This window comes from Coturnix japonica, chromosome 2, assembly GCF_054131305.1.
Source record: "Coturnix japonica strain WE chromosome 2, WE-NBRP24, whole genome shotgun sequence".
NCBI lineage: Eukaryota > Metazoa > Chordata > Aves > Galliformes > Phasianidae > Coturnix > Coturnix japonica.
In genome coordinates this window covers 71,141,202-71,163,153 of record NC_140664.1, presented here as the reverse complement: position 1 = coordinate 71,163,153, position 21,952 = coordinate 71,141,202, and the positions used below count along the sequence as shown (strand labels likewise).

At 46.4% G+C, this 21,952-nt stretch overlaps 1 protein-coding gene across 1 annotated transcript in view; it reads right to left on the bottom strand.

The window, feature by feature from the left end:
- JARID2 (jumonji and AT-rich interaction domain containing 2) overlaps nt 1–20,286 on the bottom strand; it is a 196,909-nt gene extending 176,623 nt beyond the window's left edge. The window contains exon 1 of the mRNA XM_015854678.2: nt 19,981–20,286. Within this exon, the coding sequence (XP_015710164.2) occupies nt 19,981–20,025 (45 nt within the window). The 5' untranslated portion in view covers nt 20,026–20,286. The remainder of the gene's footprint in view (nt 1–19,980) is intronic.
- Between the last annotated feature and the right edge of the window lie 1,666 nt (nt 20,287–21,952).

The following is a 21,952-nucleotide window of genomic DNA, read 5'->3' as shown; positions in this document are numbered from 1 at the left end:
TTCTTGATACAGATCCGGCCTTACTCATACTCGTACCAAAGCAGTAACTGTAACTACATGAATTTCTGCAGAAGGTGGACGTTGTACCGTGTAAAGAATAAAACGGACAATAAAATAAGCTCTGTCAATGCATTAAGAGAGTTAATGCGCACAGACTTAGTTAAGTGACATATTTCATGTCTATCTAACTGTTGAGTAGCACGGAGCTATTTTTACGTAGGCGCTCTTTTGACTAAGACCACTTTTTTTTTAATGCTGAAATTGAGAGTCCCAGCTGTAGCAGCTAATGAGGTGTACATGTGCAAAGCGCTGATCTCGGTGCAATTAAACCTCCACAGAGCCATAGTAAAAAATTTCAAATACAAAAATAAAGGAAGGATACTTCAGAAATCACGGCGACAAAGCATTCTGCTGCCACTTACTAACACAACAATGGAAAAAAAAAAGCCTTTACAGACGAGGAAAAAGGCTGTATTTAGAACGAGCCTTGCCATGAGCGCTGCCACGAACTCCACGTTCCATTGCAGCAGCAGCACCCGGCTCCAGGGCAGCTGCCCTAAAAAAGCCTTTCTGGAGAAGAGCAATGAAAAGGTGCTGCATTTGGAAGAGAATTTTTTCTTCTGCCCACATGTTGTAGCTTATGTTGGTTTTTAATTGCTGAAAACATTGTTTTCCCCCCCTTTGTCAGAAAATGGAAACATTACCTAAAATAAAGGTGGGCAGGACAATTAAAACTGGTAAATATATCAGCCTGACAAAGTTCAAGGGCTAATAAGTGAGTAAAACTGATGTTCTATGTGTTCTGATTCACTCAGTTTCTCCCCGTGGTTAATTATGCTTCCACAGCCCCAGCTCCTAAGCAAAAAGGAAAGAAAACTGCTGTTCCCTTAGCCCTTGACTCTGCAGCTCCTGTTACCCAGTAAGGCTGCATTTGGTTTCCAAACAGCTTTCCTAGATTTTCATAAGGGTGTTTCCTGTCTGCAGAATCCTCTAATTGACAAAAAGGAAAAATATTTGTCTTAACAGGACGCTTCACTTTATCCTGAACACAGGGTCAGTTTCTTCAGCAGATCTGCAAACCTCACACCATCACCCATCACACCAACAGCAGTGCATTAGCTCTTACCAACGGCCAGACGGAGAACTGGAGAGATAAAGGGGAAAACAAGGGAATTTCTATTTCCCTCAAAAACATTTGCCAAATTCCAAACTATGCTCAGATCCTGATGAAGTTTTTTCTGCATGATCTCATCCTTATTGCATCTGGTTTTGGAAGAGGCTCATTCCAAAAAGAAGAAGAGAAAAAAAAATCAGATCTGCCAGACAACAAACTATCTTTAGTTGCTAAGTTTCTCCCCCCTCCACACTGCTAACCTGGGGCAGTTTCCTCACTCACGTGTAACACAGCCAAGAGCCAACAAGATAAGCTCCCACACCTGTAGGAAGCAGGGAATTTCAGCTACAAATTCTGCCTGCATCCCACTTTGTGCAGACACGCTTCTGGGGGGAGGGGAGTTTCCTATAGCTGCATTAATTCTGGCTAAAAATACCCATGCTGACATGCTGTCATGTGAGAATCTCTTTGATTCCAGGAGTTTATTCAGAGCCTTCGTGTTACTTTGAACTTTTTTGTTGTTTAATATGATCATCGCTCCATTTGTCATCAGATGACAAGAGCAGACAATTACACGAGCTGAAGATATGTCTGCCAGTCATAGCATGCCATCTTGCTGCTGTCAAGCAAAGAGATGTGCCTCTACACACCTCTAGATTGAGTTCATTAAACCAGCCTGCAGGATATCCCTCAGTAATGACACAGATGAAAGACCAAATTAAAATTGCTTAATTCAGATATACAATCTCTAGCATTTTCCACCTTGCAGTCTGACTGGTTAAGCCGCGTGTTTGAATAAGCTGTCCTAGCACAGAAGCAGCTCTAATTCTCCACTTCCATCGCTTTTAATTAAAACATCTGAAAGATTTTCAGAGTTTGTTTTGTACTGCCCTCAGTCAGAAGCAGCCTCTGCAGCCACGTATCAACATGCTCACTGTCAGCCAAACTGCTCTCCCTCCTATGTTTTAACTGCCAGGAAAGAGGGGAGGCACACTGGTGATGGAGTGACTGGAGAAAAACCCCATGTATTACCTCAGAAAGCATTCACCGGTGCATTCTGGGCTCATCCCCACCTTTTAAAGACCTATTTGTTGCTTGGAGAGTCTCAGCAAATAGTCAGAGATGCTCTGTGAGCAACACGCTCCTCATCTGGACTTCTGGACTCCAACTTCCCAGTGGTGATTTGAGATACTGCTTCTGGGCCCTTCTTTATGGTGTTTTATTATATATATATATATATATATATATATATATATATATATATGTGTGTGTGTGTGTGTGTGTGTGTGTTTTCCTAAGATAACATATTAAGTCTTTCCTACACAATTGTTTCTATGTCATACAAACAAGATAGGAGGACCAGTATGCTTAAAAGCAAGTGCCCAGCAATTTTTCATCCACAGGGAGGTAACACCTACCTCCACGAGTAGATAGAGCCATGTTTTCAAACAAAGCCTAATTAAAACAAGCTCTTCTGAATCTCCATCAAGAACCAATTCAGCAACAAGGGGACAATTGCTTAACATGGCCTTGTATGAAGAAATACACTCCAGGCATGGACATAGCAAGCATCAGCATTAACGCTGACAAGGGTACTTCCACTGCCAATGCTTTTACAAAGGCAGAGTCCCAACTTCCATTACAAAGAATAAAAAAAAAAAAAGAAGTGCTTCTTATACCTAAAACATTACTACTGCATTTTTCAGGGCAGCTAAACCCAGGGCTATGCGTAACTACCGAAGTGTTTTCTTTAGCAACACAATTTGGCACAGTACCAGCAACCCAAAGGGCAACGAGAAACCACAAAGTTGATTTGGCTCAAAACTGGAGGTTTTTTTAAGCCCTGTTATACAACAATACATGCTTTTAAAGAAGAAATTATGCTGCAGATGATTTCATTTTGTTTAAAATACATTCCCGTGAAGCAGTTCCAACTCAAGCTAGCTCACAGCAGCACGACATTCCTTCTGAAATAAAGCTCTGCAGTGGTTTTTTATTTCTCCATGTAAATTCCCTTATGGAACGAAAGCACCTCAGAACTGACACATAAAATCACGACGGCATTTCTCATTTTTGTTTCTGCTGTATTCCACAAGCAAAGCCTGATGATTACCCAGCAAAAAGCAGGAAAGCCTCAGCCCAAGCCAAAGCTTATCCAGCAGACTAGAAACGACAGCTTCAAGCACGGCCCGGCCTGCACCAGCCCCCAACAGCAGCACTCCCGCACCATTTCCATTTCACCAACTAACAGGGATGCTACCAGCCACGTGCTGAGCAAGACACCATTTGCCCAGCGCAGAAATCTGCCTGCATTGCAGCAGCAGAGCTGAGCACGACCGCAGCTTTGCCCAGCCATGACGAGCAGCCAGAATAAATCTCATAATCTAATTTGTGCACGGCTGTGCCTCTGCTGCTCCAAACTCACGTTGCTCAGCCCACCCGGCACATGCCCACTGGAGCCCTGGCAGACAGCAAGCACGTTTGCAGACAGACGTGCCTCCCCACAAATCAAGCCCAGCCCCGCCGATGACAATACTGCTCCCCAACTGGGGAGGAGAGGGCTGCGCCAGCATTTCCCCAGAACCATTTAACTCAGAACCATTTAACTCGTTTCATTTCCAAATGGAAAAAAGATGGGTCTCCAATACACAGAAAACAAATCCCCACCAGCCCATTCTTCCATTCAATTTGCATAACAGATCACTGCAGCATTAGCAAAATTCCACGCTGCAAGCACATTTAATAAAATCATAGCGGCGACGGCTTAACCAGCGCATTAGTTAAAATTCCTGCAATGCCTATTACCAGTGGAGTTACATGATACAGGGAACGGTGGCGTGCCCTAATGAAACCTCGCGCACACAGCCAGCAGACTGCAACAAAGACAAAAAGATCACATGAACGCTGCAGGGAGAACCAATTTCAGGACCAAACTGCCCCCATTTCTCCCCAAAAAAGCCAGCCTGGCATTATGTAAGCAAAAGCACCGCTCTGTGTTACATTCCTAAGGCCTTGAGCAAAGGAAGCCTGTGTTGGTGCAGGAACCATGCTCAGCCCCACAGCACGGGCATGCTTTGCATTCTTAAGAGGCACCCTCTGAAACCAATCAGCGTTACTCTCTAATTGGCTGGAAGGAACCTTGTTCGAGCCTTGACAGCCCAAAGAAACGCTCTGACTTCTTGGGGCTGAAGGAGACCGCGTGCAACTCGTCCTGCTTACACTCAAGAAAAAGATACCCTCCATTAAAGCTTTGCAATTATTTAACTGTGTTTGCTTGCAATAAAGTTCAGGCAGAAAGCAAGAAAGCACACAAGGCAGGAGGAGAGGCAAATTACAACAAAACCAGGTACAGCACAGTAACGCAGATACACACATTCATAGCAGTCAAGCGCTGGCAGATGACCACATTAGGCCAAAGAGGGTCCCAAACAGATCTTACTCCTAAAATATTTTGCTCCTAGGCAAAACAGGCACCAAGTATTTTAAAGCATTAAGACAGTAATTCTGTAAACAATGCCTACAGCATGCGCACCGCACACTGGAATGGATTCCTCAACTTGGCCTCATCACTTATGCATCTGATGAAACAAACACTGACAGCTTTTTTGCATTTGTAAAGGCCCCACAGCAGCTGTGGTGATCCCACCATAGAGCAATGAATTAAGCCTGAAACCCAGCTGGGTCTGCACAGAAGCCTTTTTTGCACAATACAGCAAGACTATCATTGTTAACCTAGGCATTATTGTAAAATAGTCTGCATTGCATTACAAACTGAGATAGAGACGCCCTGTAAAATTAGCCCTAATAGGCAATTTATAACATTTAAAAATATGGATACCACATTGATTGCTAATTGACACCAGATTTCATATTTGATTGCTAATTCACAACAGATTTTGTCATTTCATTTGCACACAACCGCAGTGAATCAGGTAATTACAGAACATTGTTCAAGTAGGAAACAAAGTGAAATTAAGAAATAATGCCCATTAAGGTTATAAAACAAACTTCTGTAAAACGAATGCACAAACAGCAAGCTTTTAAACCGACTACTAAAATTGCCCATCTTGAGATCAGAAGGAATTTGAGAGACCTTTAGAGGAAATGGAGGTATGCACATTTGCCACAAATATCATTCTTTTGGGACTAAGCCTGCAGCTTGACACATTAAATGGTACTATCTACTTCGAGATCAATTACGTTATTTTTCCAGTTTACAGGCACTTATATGTGAAGTGAGAAAAGATTTGGGAATTAGTTAGAAAAGGACATTTGCAAGTAATCAATTGGAAAGGAGCTTTCATACGCCAAATATACTATTTTAGAACTGAAACTCAATTCCTCCATTGCATTTACCACTGTCTTTAAAAGAAAGACTCAAATAAAGTTGTCTACACCACACGCTACAAGATGCACGCTTATAGGCTTCCATTCTGACCCCAGTTCTCCTACAGCTGCACCACACGACCTTGGGCAAATATAGCTAACATCTGTGCAAACTTTGTTTGCAAAACAGAATATTCAGCTCATCTTGCTTAGCTGTTAAAAGCACTTACTTAAGACCGAACCATGAAAATATGCGCTTTTCCAAGAATGCACAAAGACATGCAAAATGAATCACTGTGTTGCATAAAGAACTGAGAAGAATCCAAGGTGCTATCCCACCACCACGAACAATTTTTCAAGCTGTCATCACAGCTCCTCAGTGTAAGGAAACCAGTTTTCTGGGCATCACGGCAGAAATACACTTCCTAATCTCAAAGAGTACACAGGCAGATACTGTGTGTGGTTTCTCTTTTCTGCATTTCTCCTCATTCTAGCAGATCATTCGGCTAAATATGCAGACTTTCAGATGATGATGACTTCCCTCAGGCTTCCAAATGTTGACTAGTTCTTGAGTAAAGGTGCTGAAGAAACAGCAGAGAGCACTGACGAAGCATGGGAAGGAAAACAAGTCACAAGGAGCAATTTGGAAATCAGCAGCTCACTTAGAGATGGTTACCAGAAGCAGCAAGACAAAAAGCATTTTCCGATGACCATTTTAAACCCCTCTGTCTCTCCACAATGCAGAAGTGATATAGCCAGAGAAACTCGTGTCTTATTAACAGAAACCATCATTACAGGCAGTAACAACAACAGAAATGTATTCATTTGTGGCACTGTGTCAGTTCTTAGGGCTTCAGTATTACAAGGAGAGTGAAAGGAGTGGAAGGGAAGTGGAAGGAGGGGAGGAGAGAGCAGAAAGCTAACAAAAAAAAAGAAAAAGAAAAAAAAAAATCAAGGCAAGGGAATGAACTTTAGGCTCTGTGCCACGTTTGGCTAAAATGAAGCAAGATCCAATTGGCAGCTTTTGAATATATGACCCTCCAAAGGCAAGTTGTCAGCTTGGTAACAGTTGAAGGAAATAAATGGACAACTCTGTACTGTTCTGAAAGTCTTGTGTAATGAAGTTAGTTTTGTCTTGGAAGACAGCCAAAAAGCATAAATCAATGAGCAACCAACCTTGCACCACTTTTATAACAACAGTAATAGTCATCCAAACGCGAACTGTTAAGTTCTAGTAACATTTGCTCCACACCACAAAGTTAAACGGGTGATAACAAGGCGACTTGCGGTGCCAAGAACACTCGGGCAGAGGTAACTTTTCATAAGGGACAATAAAGCAGGTCTTCAGCCCAGCCCAGCAAAAACCAGGCACAGGAAATTTCTAAGGGAAGAACAGCTAACCTGCCCAGCTTCCCACCAGTACAGTGAGCTGGGACAGCTTACCTAGGTCACACAGAATCACAGAATGAAACGGGTTGGAAGGGACCTCAAGGATCATGTAGTTCCAACCCCCCTGCCTGGCAGGGCCACCAAACATACACATTTACTAGATCAGGTTGCCCAGGGCCCTGTCCAACCTGGCCTTGAACACCTCCAAGGACGGGGCATCCACAACCTCCCTGGGCAGCCTGTTCCAGGACCTAACCACTCTCCTAATGAAGAACTTACCCCCCCCCATCAGACAAGTCAGGCACTGGAAAGCATAATTTAGTGAAGCTGTATCACAACACATCTTGCTCTGGCATACACTGCAAGCACAAAACCTGTGGATACAAGAAGATAGCTCAGGTTTTGCTAATGTTAATTCTGAGAGTTGACATTCACACCCTGAAGAACTTAAGAAGTCAAACAACTTATGAACAAACACCATTTTGGACAGCTTTATATTCTCTTATCTAAGACAGTGACAGGAACCCTGAGAAACAGTGTTAGGACCGAGACTCTCCTGACTTGACATTGTCCTCATTTGAAGCTTAACAGCAGGCCAGACAGCCAGTCTTAAGGGTTGCTCTTACAGTCTTTTGTCTCAAATAATGACAGATTTTCAATCTTCTTTCTTACATACTGGAAAAACTATCAGATATTAATTCTTGTTTAAAAGGACTGCCTCAAGAGATCATCTACTATTTTCTCCTTTCCTTATATCCAGTCTGCATGGGCTTAACACTGTCCACGTGTATCAAAATTAAACAACATATTAACTCCCTCAGACTGACTGAAAATCCTCACATTCATTGAAGGGGGTGGTCTAATCATTAAGAAAGTCAGTGGATTGGGAATCTGGAAAAGCATCTTGATGGCATTCTTATACAGAATAATGACTTTTCAAAGCTGTTCAGCTTCAGCTTTGCAACATGTGGGTTCCTGATTAAAATAACAGGTCTTTCTCATGGGAAAAAAAATATCTGAACGTTTGAGGAGCATGAAAAAGAGGAAGGAAGAAGTAGTGCAATAGTATGAAGTCATTTCAGGGAAATGGATAACCTTCATCACAGACGTGACTGACTGCTCCATGGAAACCAATGAATGGTGATAAATCATCCATATACAAGATAACTAAGAACGAGTATCAGCACACCTTCAAAAGCATGTCTGAACAAATATCTGGAGAGGCTTCTTCCAAGGTATAGGGAGCCTAAGTATTTTTCCACTGTAAAAGATGCAGAAGCACTTCTCTGCTAAGAATCATGTCCATTGCCACAGCTATAAATGTGCTGCCTTCTGAAAACACAACCATGAAAATACAACTACGGGAGAAAACAAAAGTAAAAGCAGCAAAGATATTGCTGAGATGGCTAAAGACAGGAACAGAGGCAGGACCTAACTGGGAGCACGGGACAAGATGCACTCCACACAAGCAGGACTCCAGGCACAGATTTACATCCCAGCCATTTTTTCTCACACGACACTAACCTTGGGTTTCACAAACAGCACTGAAGGGCAGGTGGGCTCTCATGAGCTGAGTAAACTCACGCTTCCCTGACGAAGTCCCAAATGTAGCTACAGTCATGCTTCTATCTGCCAGTGTTGAAAAATACAACTCACTGAAGTGCCTCTGAAAAGAGCACACGTGAATCACAGAATCACAGAACGGCCTGGGTTGTAAAGGACCACAATGATCATCCAGTTTCAACCCCCTGCTATGTGCAGGGTCACCAACCACCAGACCAGGCTGCCCAGAGCCACATCCAGCCTGGCCTTGAATGCCTCCAGGGATGGGGCATCCACAACCTCCCTAAGCAACCAACACAGCTGGGTTCTGCAGTGCTAATGCCCAGACAATCCCCCATCAGTAGCAGACAACTACATGTGGTTGATAAACAGGAACAAAAGCAGGACCAAAAGAAAGAAGCGAAAGCATGTTCAGAAAAATGTATTCAGGGATAACAAGCTTTACTGGGGGAATCCCTGTGGTCAACTCAATGCTGTTTCAGGGAGAAAGCAGGCTACACACAGATAGATGTGCATGCAGGAATGCTGGTCGTGGTCCCTTTCAGAGTGGGCAACAGACTCCAGCAGGAACGGGCTGAGCAGTCATTAGGCATGGGCAGACCAAAAGATATTTTGCATTAACAGATGGGCCGTCTCTAAGGGGAGAAAATGACAGACTCATCCCTGGCAGGATCTGAGACAAGTTGGTGAAGAGAAGAAATAACAGTTTATCCCTTCACTCTCCTCCATCCAAATTAGTGAACCGGTAATTTCCAAAATGCCCACAGGGAATTAGTTTTACTGCATTCTTGACTGCAAGAGTAATGGGCTTAAAATGACACCACAAAAGAAAGGAAGAGGAATCAACAAGGATATAAGAAAAGATGCTTGTGAGGGGGAAAAATGATTACCTACATCATAAACACATTTTCTCCTACCAGATGATACACCACCAGCTCTCACAGGAGCCAGTTGAAGTGGTATTATAATGAAATTCTAAGTAAAATATAAAGAAATTATATTACCCGGAAGACTTTCAGAGTCCCTGTTTTTCTTAACAAATTTATGCTGAAAATCATATTCCTGCTCTCCAAAGCAACAGGGCCCAGAAATCATTGGGACTGGTCTGCCATCCAGTCTGGGAGAAATCTAACCATCATTAGTTATCTGGAAGGGTAAACAGAGGCTGCAAAGGAAACCTTTCCATAATGAAAGCTAAGCACTGAGTTTTAGGACTGTTAAGTTGTGCCCTATAATGCTGCTCCTGCCTGAAAGAGAACGTACATGAACGTTCCATAAATAGTATCTTTAATGGAAGTGAACTGTGAAATTATCTTTTCCTGAACGCTCTCATCAGCAGGAATTGATTTCTCAAAAGTTCATGAAGGTGCTGTGAAAAGGGGTGAGCTCCTCTGTGGTATTTGTATTTGCCCAAATGCGTATTTCAGTTCACTGAGCTCTGCATAACTTCAGTCAGCAGCCAGCGTTTTCCATAACCAGCACTCACACTGTGCACACAAGCTCGTGAGACGAGTAGAGGCAGTGCAAATCTTCCCCTTCCCATGTATTTCCCATGGAGCTACACCAATAATGAACCGCAGGAACTGCTCCAGGCCTGCTCCTTTGGCCTTCAGGAAAAGAAAGATACTGCAGTGGCAGCATCTTGCTTTCCTGCAAAGAGATGGCAGCAGCTTCGTTAAGAGCTAATTTCCTCAGACAACACAGATAAAAGAGCCCCATCAGAGAAATACACACAAGTGGGAGAGAGAGAAAAGCATGAGACTAGAAGAGAAAAAAAAGTGAACTATAAAAAATGACATTATACACACTCGTACAATATCATGATGATAAGAGCAACAGATGACAAAGAACAGTGATTACATCTGAAGAAAATATGCAGGCACTGGAAATAAAATGAAACTGTTCACACACACAAATCAAAGGCAGACCACATCCAGTAAAGCCATCAGAACCATTAAATGGCTATCACCCTCTTAAAAAAAGTGAACATTCCAGCCTGCAAATACTTAGACACACTCTTAAACAGGAATGGTAAAATCTTGAGTCCAGAAAAGCACTTCAGCATGTGCTTAACTCGCAAGCTCCACGCACTTCAACTGATGTCACTGAAAGTATTCCTATATTGGAGCTGGGTGCACACTACAGTGCAATGCTGGATCAAAAGCCAGGGTGTCCACCCACATCCTCTTATCCCACAGCAAAGCCAAAGAGAGCAGGGGGTGTGCCAGCATAATCACTTCTTAAGACAGATAATTTTGGTGCTGATATGGTCAAAAAGACTGTGAACTATATCACGCAGGAAAGATCTGTAGTCACTAATGTCAGCTTCGGTGGTGAGAAAAAGGTACATGATGCCACATCACAGAGGTAAAGTTGGGCTTTGTAACTTCTTGATTTGACACAGTTCAGCTTTCTCACACTATTTGGGAATCTGGGACAAAACATGTTAGCACTTCAGTTCTCCCACACACGCAATAGACACGTCTGTTTTTCTAACAAGAAATTACACAAACTCATCCTTCAGTAGTACAAGATAAAGCAAATAAAGCCACGGGGAATTTCTGGAAGAGCTCCCTTCTATTGGCAGGTCTTTCCTGTAGGAAGCAGAAGGGCAGCTTAGGTCCCATGCTGGAGTGCATATGCATGCACATATTTGCATACATAGGTGTATTCCGAAGCAATGACAAAGAGCATTTGTTGAAAGTGCTGCTTCTACCACCTTTAACAGTGGAACTGAGCTGTCAGTAGTACAGTTATCAATTTTATTTTCTTCCCCTTCTCTCTTACATTGTTACGGTTTTTAATTGGTCAAATGCCATCTAAGCAAGCATAACATGTGACAACAGCAGCGCATTCCTGACCCTCTTCTAACATATTTTAATGCCTTGGAAATGATTATGGCACTATTATGACCAAACACACACACACACATCTCCAGCTTCACTTGCAGCAGTGTGGCCCAAATTCCTTCCAACCACATTTAATATTCACCATGTTCCCAGAAGGATCACACAGCAAAACGCAGGCCTGATCAATGCTTAAAACTGATAAGCAATGCTAATTTTGTTTGTAAGGAAATAAACCATGTATCCCGACTCCTGTTTAGTCATCACTTCACAGCCTACTTAAACTCACGCTGTTGCTAACAGAAGCAATCCTACTGCTCCCTTGCCACCTCATTTGCGTCCCTGCAGCACCTTCCCCAACACACATATTTTTACTGCTACTTCACGAACTGCAGTGTTAAGCAAATCCACATTAAAATTCAACCTTATTTGGTAAGTTTGGTGGGTATAGTGGTATATAGTGGGTATATATACATGGGTATAGTCCTAGTGTGTGTGGTGATATCAGCCAGTGCAAATGCTGGCCAGCAGAAGAGAGAGGGCAAGCCAGGAGGAGGCTAAAATGCTCCCTTCCAGTGCTGGTATAATGCAATCATAAAGTCATCAGGCAGCTCAATGGTCTCAACATCCACAAGATTGTTACTAAAGGCAAAACGCAAAAGCTTTGTGCAGAACATTCTTAGCACAGACAGGGAGAGCAGGACTGCAGAAGAGGGCAGTTCAGCTCTATGGCTCTGTAGTTTTCAGTCAGTTCAGGATGTCACTGACAGACTTGAAGACAGAAAAAGCCAGCTTCGAAATCATCTGCCATTAGGACAACCATTATTTCTTCCATGTCATAAATAATTCACAAGCTACAGTAACAGTAACATGCTGTAACTCCAGCTTTTAAGTAACAGGAAGCCTCTTGTTCTACAAAGTGATATCACTGCCCCCATTACATGTGGAGTAACTAACAAAAAGTTAACACTGGTAAAAGCTTTTCAAACTTAATGCAAAGGTCTCAGCGGGAGAAAGACATCCTTCTCCTCACAATCTCACTCGAATTTAGCATAGCTTTTAATAAACGATTATCGGAAACACTACTCCAACACATCAACTTCTGCTTTTTATCTAAAAACGAAAGGGATGTTCCCTGGTCTCAGAAAGCCAGGCTGCACGATGGCGAGAGGCCATGAGAATTTTCATCATTATCACAACGCTTGGAGAAGGGAAAAGAGAGACCATCAATCAGCAAACCACAGCTCAGGCGTCCATCTATGTCATCCTTCTAAGTAAAACATTCCCATTATGGCCAGCCGCTTGGAACGTCACCCAAAAAGGAACTGCACATAACATGAGCTCAGCTATCGGTCAGCTTTGCAAACAATAATAGCAAACGTTCCTTTCATTTGGCTTTGAGTTTTGTAAACTCAAAGTCTGGACCAAGTTTTGTATTGCTGAAACCAAAACAGAAGCGGAGCTATTTTTTTTCAGCCCGAGTTGAGCTAAGAAGTTAATTGATCTGGCATACAGGCAGGGCTGGAAATTTGTATTATAGGGTTTTCTGCATGCATGCTGCAGCTGAGAGATTTGGCTCACAACTTTGATGTACCAAAAAGAACTCAATGGGACTAACTAGCTGAAAGTAATAACTGTGAAATAAAAAAGGTGAGAAAGAAGGAAGTGTGCCCCCTTCTCTAAATCCCCCTTACTCTGCCCAACAGGCACCTTATAAAAAGGAAAAACAAAACCCATAAGCATACGGCAGCAGCTCGCAGCAATTTAAACCTTTAAATGCAGTTTCTAGATGAGTTACTTTTATGGCACAAAGATTCCCGGTATGAGAACAGCATAAAAAAGTATGTTAAATAAAGCAACTAATAAAAATAATGATAAGTATCTCATCAAGCAAAGCTCTGGACAGACTCTTGTCTGAGAGCCCATGGCTTTTGTCCACTTTATTAGTAGCGACCTCAAAAAATACTGACTTACATCTTCAAGTTCCTCTTTGTACTTCTCACAAGCGCCAGCCATTCCCAAACACAGCAAGGAAACTGGTATTCACTGCTTCAGTGCAGTTCCCAGGGCCAAAGGGAAACCAAATTCCTGTCACTGAGGAACCTCAAAAGCTTTCTCTCTCCCTCAGACTCCCCCCTAAATGCAGCATGAAGTAGTGAGAGACTGAAGTTTACTCAAAGCCATAGCAGAATTTTATCCAGAAGAGTGAAAAGTACAACCCCCAGAGGGGGAAAAAAACAACTCTCACTTCTCCTCCAGACATACAAATGTGGGAAAGGGCAGAGAAGACAGCCCTGCTCTTGTGGGCAGCAAAGGAGAAACATATCAAGCCTAGGAGTATCGGGGAACACGTAGTACCCCAACCCACTCACATAAATCTCTTTGAAAAACAGCGTTTAGCTGATTTCCATACGCACACTAGTAGGAAAGAGCTGATAATGTCTCCAAAATCACTCCCATTGTTATTCATCTGAAAGCACAAACTGCTTCAGTACTAATCTGCAAGCAAAGCTAAAAATGAATTGCTTGTGATATACAGTCATCCTAACTTGGCTGAGACAACAGTACCAAAGTGCAATACTAAGATTAGTAGATTAGGTCAGAGCGAGCTCCCATGGTTTATTCTTGAACTCTGCAAGTATCGTTAGCCAGTCATCACAGTGCCTGCGTGCCAAAACACGCTCATCTGCAAACCTCACGTCATGCGAAAGATGTCAGAGCAGCACGGCACGCTCGAAGAACTGAAAGCACAGCACAGGAATACCACAAGCCGTCCCAGAGCACTACAGCACACCACGGTCTCTCGACTTGATGTTACATTTGCATTCCTTGTACCTTTTAGAAAGTAAATGCAGTAACAGCCAGAGGTCCACGGCTGCTTTTTTGTAGAACAAAACAAGGGAAGTACCTGGTAGGAATGGCCTTAGAACAAAAGGGAAACATTTTGTTTTCAGAGCATTTTTTACCCACACGAACAAGCCCATTTTTATGCCTGGTTGAAAGAGGCTTTGTTCCCCCAGATAAATCTGCGGGATGTGGATTACAACACCTCGGTCTGGGATGAGACATTTGCTGCAGAAATGCTGGAGATGCCACTCATCTGATACGTGCACGGGTAGAAAGATTTCCATGTGAGCGTTTTTGCTTTGCTCCGCACCCAGCCAAGCCAGTCCATCTGAGCTGCTTTCTGCAGCAGCATAAATTAATCCGATCAACTTTGCAGGGGAGCAGATGGGGAAGGCGCACACGATCCTTCTGCTCGTGGCCCAGGGAGCCTCGAGAGGCAGCACAGCCACGCAGCAGGGCCTGCCAATGACTACAGCCAGTCTGAGGCAAGCTTAAGAGCTGTGTTGTACTGCATACGAACCCTGCATCCATCCGCCTAAGGAAGCAGCTGATGAACAAAAGCATACACGGAAGGGAGGAGGGCCAGCGTACACTCAAACAAGTCCTCCCGGCTGTAATTAAAGGGTATGTTCCTTTCCCACAGCCTGCTGCTGCAAATACCAGGCCTCGGCTGGCCTGTGGAAGGAACGACATCAGAACAGGATGTCGTTGTGAGAGGGAAAGTGTGAAACTCGAGCAAGTGAAACAGCAAATGGTTTGAAGCCCCGCACCTACTGCTTCACTGAGAAAACACTTGTATGACAGGCTGAGGGAAACCCACCCCAGCACATGAACACTGAGAGCTCCCAAGCAAAACCTCCCTCCTACAAACCAGCAAGGACCACATCCAATATTCACAGCAGCAGTACGCAGGCATAACCACCCACCAAAGACTTAAGGGAACACCACATACCTTATGGTGAGCATATTATATCTGCTATCTGAATTTCAGTGTCAAGTGCCCCTCATATACCAGATTTGAATTTTATGAGCATTTTGATTATGAGGACAGGCTGAGGGAGCTGGGTTTGTTCAGCCTAGAGAAGAGAAGGTTGCGGGGTGACCTCATTGCAGCCTTTCAATACCTGAAGGGAACTTACTCCCAGGAGGGGAGTAAACTCTTTGAAAGGGCTGACAATAGCAGGACACGGGGAAATGGATTTAAGTTAAAAGAGGGAAGAGTTAGGTTGGATGTTAGGGGGAAGTTCTTCACTAGGAGAGTGGTTAGGCCCTGGAACAGGCCGCCCAGGGAGGTTGTGGATGCCCCGTCCTTGGAGGTGTTCAAGACCAGGTTGGACGGGGCCCTGGGCAACCTGATCTAGTAAAGGTGTATGTTTGGTGGCCCTGCCAGGCAGGGGGGTTGGAACTACATGATCCTTGAGGTCTCTTCCAACCCGGGTCATTCTGTGATTCTGTGATTTTGTAGCTTTTAGCTTTCCCGGTGGCTTCCTGCCACTTAAGGATGCCTTAAATAAAAAACGATATTAAGTGTGAAAAGGGTATTGCATTTCATATTCCATTATTTACTTTGCCATTATAATTGAGGTGTATTTTGTCCTTTTCTCTCAATTCCTAACAGCAGGTTAAGGGGCTTTGCATGGAAGCAAAGACCTAAATCTTTACAACTGCCCAGCAGAATGGGGACATTCAGGGCCATCAACATCAGGAAGCATTTAAGGCAAGTTCAGGTTTGGCAACACTGACATTTTTCATTATTAGACTTGAAAGTTAATGTCCCGTTAATCTTACACAGAGGCAGTCAAATCCATCAGCACTATTGTTTTCAGACTGTCTGCCCACTAAGGCAAACAATGCATCATTTACACTTGGTTTACATTTATAGTTGGGAAGAAAGCGAAGGACTGAATGTTTTAAATGCAAATTTGGATTTTGCAGCAACCTATGTATTCCTCTGCACATTCCACATCTGCTAAATCACACAAAAGCTGCGTGTTTGCAATAAAAATAATAATAATAATACTGAATGTGTCTCTGCTTTTCCACTCTCTGCATTAAAATTACCTTTAAGCCTTTCTTTCACTCCAGAGCTGCAAACCATAAACTTCAGAAATGTAAGCAGCTGGTGTGTTTCCCCTTCCCTCTCCACGTTCGAGTTGATTAAATGCAGTCACCGTACAATATAAAGAGGGGGGGGAAAAAAAGCCTGTATTTCTCTTCTCCTTATGAACTCCCAGTTATGTTCAAACTAGGAAATACCAGTGACGTGCATAAACAAAATACCAGTTTTCAACCTGGAGTCTCCGTAGTTTCTGTCGATGGGATATTGAAATTGACCTACTTTAATGCTCCCGCAGCTGAGTCATCACTGTATCAACTGGTCCCCATCAGCTGCAGGGTACAATCATCACTTTAAAAAGTACCCACATATAAATGTTGTTTTTTTTTCTTCATTATGTTCAAAATGCCCTGCTAATCTAACAGTCAGGACCATAATTAGGGGGGAAAAAAAGTCTTGAAGAAAGTTTGAACCACATCAAGCAGTCTCTGTACAGCAGATGCCATGCCTCATAGCAAGAGCCCAAAAGCTACACGAGACAATATTGGACCAGGCTGCAGAAGGAGATCAGTTCCATCGCTGCCGCTGTTACAGCTCATAGCTGCAGGCAAGTAATTTAGACCTCTTTCTGTTTCATCAAACAATAAAATGGAGGGAACGCGGCTACACTGCAAAATGAGCTGACGTTCATACCACCCTTTAACGTGCATCGCATTAACAGTTATTCTACATCTACAGAAAGGGTATGGGTAATATATTTTTAATACCGGCTTAGTAGGCCTCATAAGAGAAGGTGAGAGTGCTTAATGAACATTAGAAAGTCTTCACAGGGGCCTTGATTCGCTATAATTCACTCTGGACAGCATCTCCTGGCTCACAGTCTGTCAGAGCAAACAGGATCCTATTGGGTATTTCAGTGCAGAGCGTTTGTTGACAGCTAAATGTAAACGTTTGCTATAAATTAAAAACAAAAAAAAACAACTTGGAATTACTAGTTTTCTGGTTACGTGCTGTCATGCACAACATAATGCTTTAGTCTCAAGAGGCCAGCAGGAGGTTAAGAGGAATGCAAACTCGGATCTCGACAGTGGCCAGCATCCACACACCGTGAGCTCAAGATATACACGTATCTAAAAAGAAATGAGTTCAGTGTGCTACAGTGCTGGAAGGGGTGCAACGCTGGGGCTGTCTGCCAGCCCAAAAACAAGAAGGCTCCTTAAAGTTACTGAAAGGAAACACAATGCACACTGAACCAGGATGCTTCTACCCACACTCAGAGGTGGGTTTATGTTATTTCTTGTAGGAAATGGCCTCACTCAGAACTCCCCTTGGTGTGAGGCAGGCGCTGCAGGCTGTGGGAAACAAGAGAACCCCACACCACAGGGAAGCCCTGGGGCACACATACATCCCCTGCTTGGGGTTGCTGCCACGTGGTCACTGTGCTCCAGCTCCAAGGGGACCCCACACCCCAGTGCCAGGGCCCAGCAGTGCCACTTGGTTTCATGTTGGATATAACCAGCGAGGGTGCCGCTCACAGGACCCTAAGGACACAGCTATGAATGATTTATCAAGCACTATGTGAGGCAGGCAGTGCTCGCCCCACCTCAAGTAGGCAAATAGGTGGCTCTGCTTATAGGCCACACCAAGGCTACGTGCATCACCACGCAACACCTCAGAAGGGATGAGGGGGAGGTACACAAGGGGATAGTCAGGATACCTCTCCTCAATGGCATTTTGCCATCTGCTTCCCTGGCAGAGCCGGGCAGGCAGGTTGGGACAGTCATCCAGACCTCAATGTGCAGAGGCCCAGGGAGGGAAGAACAGAAGATGCGCTCTGTGACAGCACAAAAAACACACACCTGTGAAATTACAGTCAAGACTTCAAAGCTTCCCGTTTAAGAACTATTAATTCTGAGCGCATACCAAATGCAGTCTGGCTTCTCAGGTGATGCTTTACAAAGCTGTCAGCTTTCTGAGGCTGGAGCCAAAAGGCAATATTTGATATGTAAAGATGTTTGAGAAGGAGGAGGATGAAGCAAGATGTGAATGAGTCAGCCACAGCTCTTTTAAAAGCAGAACGATCGTGTTTTTAAGGAGCAGAAAAAAGAGGAAAAAATAACAACAGAAAAGAAGCATTCACACATTTCCACATTCATGGGTTATCAGCTGGGAGGGCCACGCAGAGTTTTGGGGAACTTCTCATCACCCCTCATGGCAAAGCAGGGGAACTTCTCACAACCACAGTGAGTGAGGATGGCAAATCACCCCATTTTTCTCATCATCTTTCTGCTTTTGGGATTTGCTTCGCACACACCACAGACCTGAGAAGGCTATGCTCAAAGAGGGCAGCAGCACGACACTACCCAAAAGTCCTGGTAGAACAGGGCATGCCATGCGATGGAGCTGCATTGAGTGGAGCCGGGGGGGGGGGGGGGTTGCATACCCCAGAATGGTCCCCTGCTCTATCAGTGTGGGTTAGTGCTCTGCTCCACAGCCACCCCACACCAAGGGCTGCACGGCTTGTGCCTGGACTCGGGTAGGGCAGGGTGGGCTGGCAGACACCTGCAGACAACAAAAACCCCTGCGTGGCACCTGACGGCCTGGAGCTCGTCCCCACGCGGTGCTAAGCCGGCCGGGCAGGATGACTCCGTACATCCCCGCACCTGCTCACACCTGGGGCCGCCCCCACCCCGCGCCGCCCCGGGGCCTTCCCCCATCTCCCCCGCCCCGCCTCGGCTACGACGTCACGACGGAACGCTGAGCCGACGAAGCTTCCACGGCGCGTAGGCCCTTCCCTTTGTGACGACACGGCCGCGGGGCGAACCTGGCCGGGCGGCGGCGGCGAGGAGGAGGAGGAGAAGGAGGAAGGAGGAGGAGGCGGCTGCGGCGTGGCCGACAGCCGTGGGGCTTCGTCACAGCCCCGGCAACAGGTTGCTGCCGGCGGCTGAGCGCCCGCCCGCCCCGCAGCGGGGATGTCAATAAAAGGAGAAAAAAAAAAAAATACACACGGGGAGATACGTGTGGAAATGAAAGGGAAACGTGAAAATGAAAGGGGAGGAAATCAAAGGATAAAAAAGTGGGAGTGGGGGGGAATAAATAAACAAACTGGGAGGAAAAAAAGGAATGATTTGGCTTGCAGGAGAGAAGTTGCAAGTTGAGAGCACGCACACACCGCGCTGCCCCCGCCGCCCCGTGTGCCCTTCGGGCCGGGATCCGGAGCACCCCCCGCCCCGCTCCGCTTTGTCCGCCCCGTGTCCCGCAGCCGGCGGCGGGGGCAGCCCCGCTCCCTCCGCAATGCGGATGTCTTCGCCTCGACCGCCGGCCCCGGGCTGCTGGAGGAGGGGGGGGGTCCCGGGGAGGCACCCGGGGCCGCGCTGCGGGAGCGCAACTTTTGCCGTGCCACTACACAGACATACACGCAGACCCTGCTGCCCCACACCGGGGGCCGCGGGGCTTTTTAGGGCCGTGGGGCTTTTTGGGGCCGCGCTGCCGCTGCGCTGGATGCTGGGCCGCTCCCGAACGCAGCGGGGCCGCGGACATCCCCGTGTGCCCGGCGGAGACAATCGGCGGCCGCATTAAAAAGGCGACGCCGGGTCCTCCCGCAGCGCCCCGTTCCGCAGGCGGGTTAATAACGTGGGATCCTCCGGGATCCGACGGGACCCGGCGGGTCGGCGTTCCCCGTCGCCGTGTTGTGTCACCTGAGGTCAGCGCTGCCCGGAGCCCAGCGCGGCCGTCTCCCCCCCCCCCTCCTCCTTCACCGGCCCCGAAGTTGACGTTCGCTGCCATTTCCTAAAAGCGCGGAGAGTCAAGCGAGAAAGGAGAAGGGATCGGGGACTTACGTATTTCTTTTGAATTATATTCCTCTTGGGTCTTTCTTTGCTCATTCTGGTATCCAAATTGTGATCGCAAAAAGGGACGATTGCTTCATGAATTACGGCCGAGGCGATTCGGAAAAAAAAATAGAAATAATAAAATAAAATAGAAAATAAAATACCGAAAAATCCTCGGAGGGGGGAGGGAGGGAAGGAGGGAGGGCTGCTCGCGGCGGTCTCCGTAATCCCACTTTCTTCCCCGCACAATGTGATCCTCGTAGCAATAAATCCGAGGTGCGGGGATGGAAAAAAAAAAAAGAAAAAAAAAAAAAAGAAAAAAATCGGATGCGAAGGGAAAAATAGTAATAATACAAAAATCACTTCAGCGAGACATGGTCACGACGAAACAACCCCCCCCACCCCCCCTTTTCCTCCTCCTTCCTTTCTCGGCTCTGGAAAGCGACGCCCTTGCTCTCCCCTTCCCTCCGCCTGCAGGTCCGTGGCGCCGGGGCCGCCTTACATCTTGGAGGAGGCGCGGGGAGGCGGGCGGCGGCGGCGGGGCTGCTGCTGCTGCTGCTGCTGCTGCTGCGGCGGCGGCGCCGGCACAACTCGTCGCGGTGCGGGCTGCTCGCCCCGTGTGCTCCTCCGGCTCCCCCCGAGCCAATGAGCGCTGCGCTCCGGCTGCAACTTTAAATGGACCTGAGGCTTTATTTTTTTTTTTTTTCCTTTTTTTTTTTTTTTTTTTTTTTAATATATATGTCTGCGTGTGCGCGCGCGTGTGTATATATACACACAGACAGGCACACGCACACGCACACACCGACGGGCAGCGCTTAGGGCTCGCACGCAACTCCCAACCGGGCTTTAACCGCAACGCCGCCCTCACCGCCTTATGTGTATACACTGCAAAGCCAATGCAACTTGGCGACGCTCCCTCACCGCGCGGCCGCCCTCCTCGCTCCCCGCCCCGCCCCGCCTCCTGCCGCCTGGGGTTGTCCCTCTGCTCGGCTCCCGGCTACGTTCACCTCGAGCCTCGGCCGTGCGGCGCTGCCAGCCCCCGCTCCGGCCCGGCTCGACCGGTGTTGCTCGGCTTGGAGCCTGAGAACGGTCCCTTCGCTGTCGGGAAAGTTGTAGTTCCCTCACCACAAAATGGCGACCGGCAAAAACTACACCTCCCGGCGTGCTTGCTACGCCCCCCCTCCTCTCCTTCCGCACTTGGTTTCCCCCTCCTGCGTGCCTGCTTCCCTTCTTCCCTCCCTGCTGCTCTCGGGGGTGCGGGAGGAGGAGGTGGAGAAAGAGGAGGGAAGTTTATTGCCGGAGGGGAGCGGAGGACAGCTCGGCGCCGTGTGAGCCCGCCGGGACTCATGTGTCTGGGCTGCTGAAAGAGGCCCGAGGGGTCGAGCGTGCTGTGGTACCGCTGTCTCTTTGCCCCGGCTCTTTGCTCATCGCCGCCGGCCCCGTGTGTCCAGCTGCCGCCGGGGTGGTTCGATGGGGTGCGAGTGTGAGTCGGAACGGCAGTGTCAATAAAAGCTATGGGAGAACTGGACGCGAGGAGGACCGTGTGTCTTCAGACACGGCGTAGAGCTTTGGGAAGGGGGTATCGCGAAAGAGGGAGCAGCGATGGCTTCCTGGTGAGGTGTTAGGAAAGCTGCTGTGTGTTATTGGTGCTTTGCAGTGCAACTCAGTGCAAAGTGAGGGAACGCAGCTGGTGTATAACTAAATACATTTATGTGCTACTACAGGTGCTCATCCCTGCTCCCCAAATGCAGGTTTCCAAGTGTGCTTTATGTTCTGCTGGAAGGCTGCAGGAAGACCTCACTGCAGCATTCTACAAGCTGACCATGCTCAGCTCCCTCAGCCTGTCTTCATAGCAGTCCTGCAGCCCTTGGATCATCTTCCTGGCCCTCCTCTGGACCACCAACAGCTCAGTATCTTTCTTGTGCTGGACACAGTACTCTAGATGGGGCCTCATAGGGCAGATTAGAGAGGGAAATATCCT